Genomic DNA, 2889 nt, shown 5'->3' with positions numbered 1-2889 from the left:
GGCCTGAGCCACCTAGCCGGCCCCTTGGGGTTTTGTTTAAATACCAACTCATGGGAGACGCCGGAGTCTCACCTCGGCAGCGGTCATTCAGGTATGGGTCCTCTTGTTCCTCCTGCACCTCAGTGATCTTATCTAAGGGGGAAAAAGACCAAGTCAAACATTTATCCAAACACCTATCTTATCTTAAAAGAAACTCCCAACATTCTCTCTTCTTGTCACTATCAGGCAGTAATGCCCATCTGAACATCTTACATAAACAGCTAAGTATTAACTTTATCCTCTTTAAGATAGAATTACACTTGTAAATGTATAATTGATCTCTGATCCATTATAGGCCAGGCGTGGTGGCTCATGCCTGTAATCCCAGCACTTTGGGAGGCCAAGGCGGGCGGATCACCTGAGGTCAGGAGTTCAAGACCATCATGGCCAATCCGGTGAAACCCTGTCTCTACTAAAAATACAAAAATTAGCCGAGTGTGGTGCCATGTGCCTGTAATCTCAGGTACTCAGGAGGCTCAGGCAGAAGAATCGCTTGAACCCAGGAGTTGGAGGTTGCAGCAAGTCAAGATCACACCATTGCACTCCAGCCTGGCCGACAAGAGCGAGACTCCGTTTCAAAAAAAAGGGATCAATTATAACAGAAAGAGCACAGACACAAAGGCCTGTAATCATTGACTTCATGCTGGGTGCTGTTGCCATAGTCCAAATTACTCGACCAGCTCAGCAAATGCAGTCACAGCCTTGCTATAACAATTAACACACGCCCTCCAAGTCTAAAGCGATGCACGCAGTAAAAACTTGTGTCTCCTGACTGATTCTATCAAATGCTATTATGTGTTTGTAAAGGGTTACTCTCCATTTCGGTACTTATTTGTCGCAGGCCAGCACCGGTCTGGGGACCTTCCGCATGGCCCCGAGGAAGCAAACAGTGGGTCCACGGCACAGGTAGCAGTGGGAGGAAGGTGCGGCTGTGAAGACAGGAAGCCCTCCCAGAGGAGGGAGCATGCGAGGAAAGTCTGGGGCAAGGACTGAAGCAGATAAAGGATGGAGAGATAAAGCAAACATCTGGAGCTGCAGAAAAGCCCAGAGATTGCTCACGCTGCAGACATAAATCAGTGAAAATCCGCCCCGGGACGCAGGAGAAATCCTCCTCTAGCACGAAAAGTTTGGGTTTGTTTAAAGTGAAAATGTCATCTCTGATTTCAAAACCCAAGGAAAGGAAGGAGGCAGAATGTGGCCCCAATCCCGCTTGATGACTGTGACATCTGAAATCCTCTCAGTGGCATCCATGGGGCCCTGGACTTGAAAAGCTAAGAACAAGAAGTGAAAGATGAGTCCCAGGTGACCCGGGTCTCCTGTGACCCGGGACCCTACAGCCTGGACTTGAAAAGCTAAGAACGAGAAGTGAAAGCTTCCCTGCGTCACCTGGGATCCTACAGCCATCAGCCTGACTTAGAGACTACAGGTCTGAGAGTTCTTCCCTTTCACCCCTTCAGGCACCGCCCCACCGCTTTATTTATTTTATTGTATTTATTTTTTTATTGTTTTGAGACTGAGTCTCGCTCTGTCACCCAGGCTGGAATGCAATGGTGCCACCTTGGCTCACTGCAACCTCCACCTCCCGGGTTCAAGCAATTCTCCCTGCCTCAGCCTCCCAAGTAGCAGGGATTACAGGTGCCTGCCACCACACCCAGCTAATTTTTGTATTTTTAGTAGAGACAGGGTTTATCCATGTTGGCTAGGCTGGTCTCAAACTCCTGACCTCAGGTGATTCGCCTGCCTCGGCCTCCCAAAGTGCTGGGATTACAGGCGTGAGCCACCGTGCCTGGCTTGCACCTCTTTATTTCGTAAGAGAGTGGGGGGAAAACTCAGAGAGAAGAGGGAATGGGCTGAAAACCACACAGCAAGCTTGGCCCAGGCAGAGTCCTGCCTTCTTCCAGGTTAATTCTGTTACAGCACGAAACCATGGCATAAGTGTAAGAGACTACTGGACAGCCACGAAGTCTCCTGAACCCTGTAACTGAACCACACAGAAATGCAGGGCGAGGACACAGAACTGGGGTTACACAGCTGAGAGTGATCTTGAAGCTGCTCTTGGGGTCACATGCCCCTTTGCTGAGTAAGTGTCTATGATTTGACAGAGTATAGCCAGCTATTAGCCAGCGATGGCCCCCAGCTGCTCGTTCATACGTCATCAGCTCCAGATGGAGAAGGCACTGGCCGGGAGGTGGAAGGCCAGGGTCTCCCTCCTCCACATGCTGGCCGTGTGATCTTGAGCATCAGACCCTCACCCAAAAAGTGAGAGCAAGGCCAGCCACCCACGCTGCCCCAGGCAGCTGAAGGGACAAGGGGAGATAGTGAGGGCAGACGCTTATGGGGCCAGGTGCTGCACTCAACCCTTGATACCTAATCTCACACTCCATCCTCCCAGTATCTGATGAAGTAGGACTGCAACCTGTCTCTTATACACATCTAGATGTGTATAAGAGACAGCTCACACTCCATCCTCCCAGTATCTGATGAAGTAGGACTGCAACTATCCCCACTTCCCAGATGAGGGGACGGAGGTGCACATTAGGACCAGGATGGGAGCACGGATTTGTCTGATCCCGGACTCCAAGCAAGCAGCGTCACTCCAGGATGGCGGCTCTCAGATAAGGTCACAAACACGAATGGCTCTGACAACTGGAGTCAGTCCATGCTGGGTTAAGGCAATGGTGACATGGATGCACATGTTACCTGTAATGGTTCATTTTAAGTGTCAATTTGGCTGGGGTATGGTCCCCATATGTTTAGTCAAACACTAGCCTGGACACTGCTGTGAAGCTATTTTTTAGAGATTAATATTGGCCAGGCACAATGGCTCACACCTGTAATCCTAGCACTTTG

The 2889-nt window shown here is 50.1% G+C and overlaps 1 protein-coding gene across 1 annotated transcript in view; it reads right to left on the bottom strand.

Annotated features, from left to right (window-relative positions):
* The window catches only part of FBLN1 (fibulin 1), a 104703-nt gene that overhangs the window by 75593 nt on the left and 26221 nt on the right, over nucleotides 1–2889 (bottom strand). The window contains exon 5 of the mRNA XM_011984068.1: nucleotides 73–177. Within this exon, the coding sequence (XP_011839458.1) occupies nucleotides 73–177 (105 nt within the window). The remainder of the gene's footprint in view (nucleotides 1–72; nucleotides 178–2889) is intronic.

Source organism: Mandrillus leucophaeus, unplaced genomic scaffold, assembly GCF_000951045.1.
Source record: "Mandrillus leucophaeus isolate KB7577 unplaced genomic scaffold, Mleu.le_1.0 Scaffold26, whole genome shotgun sequence".
In the NCBI taxonomy this organism is placed as follows: domain Eukaryota; kingdom Metazoa; phylum Chordata; class Mammalia; order Primates; family Cercopithecidae; genus Mandrillus; species Mandrillus leucophaeus.
The sequence above is the reverse complement of the archived record's forward strand: the minus strand, read 5'-3'. Positions and strand labels throughout refer to the sequence as shown.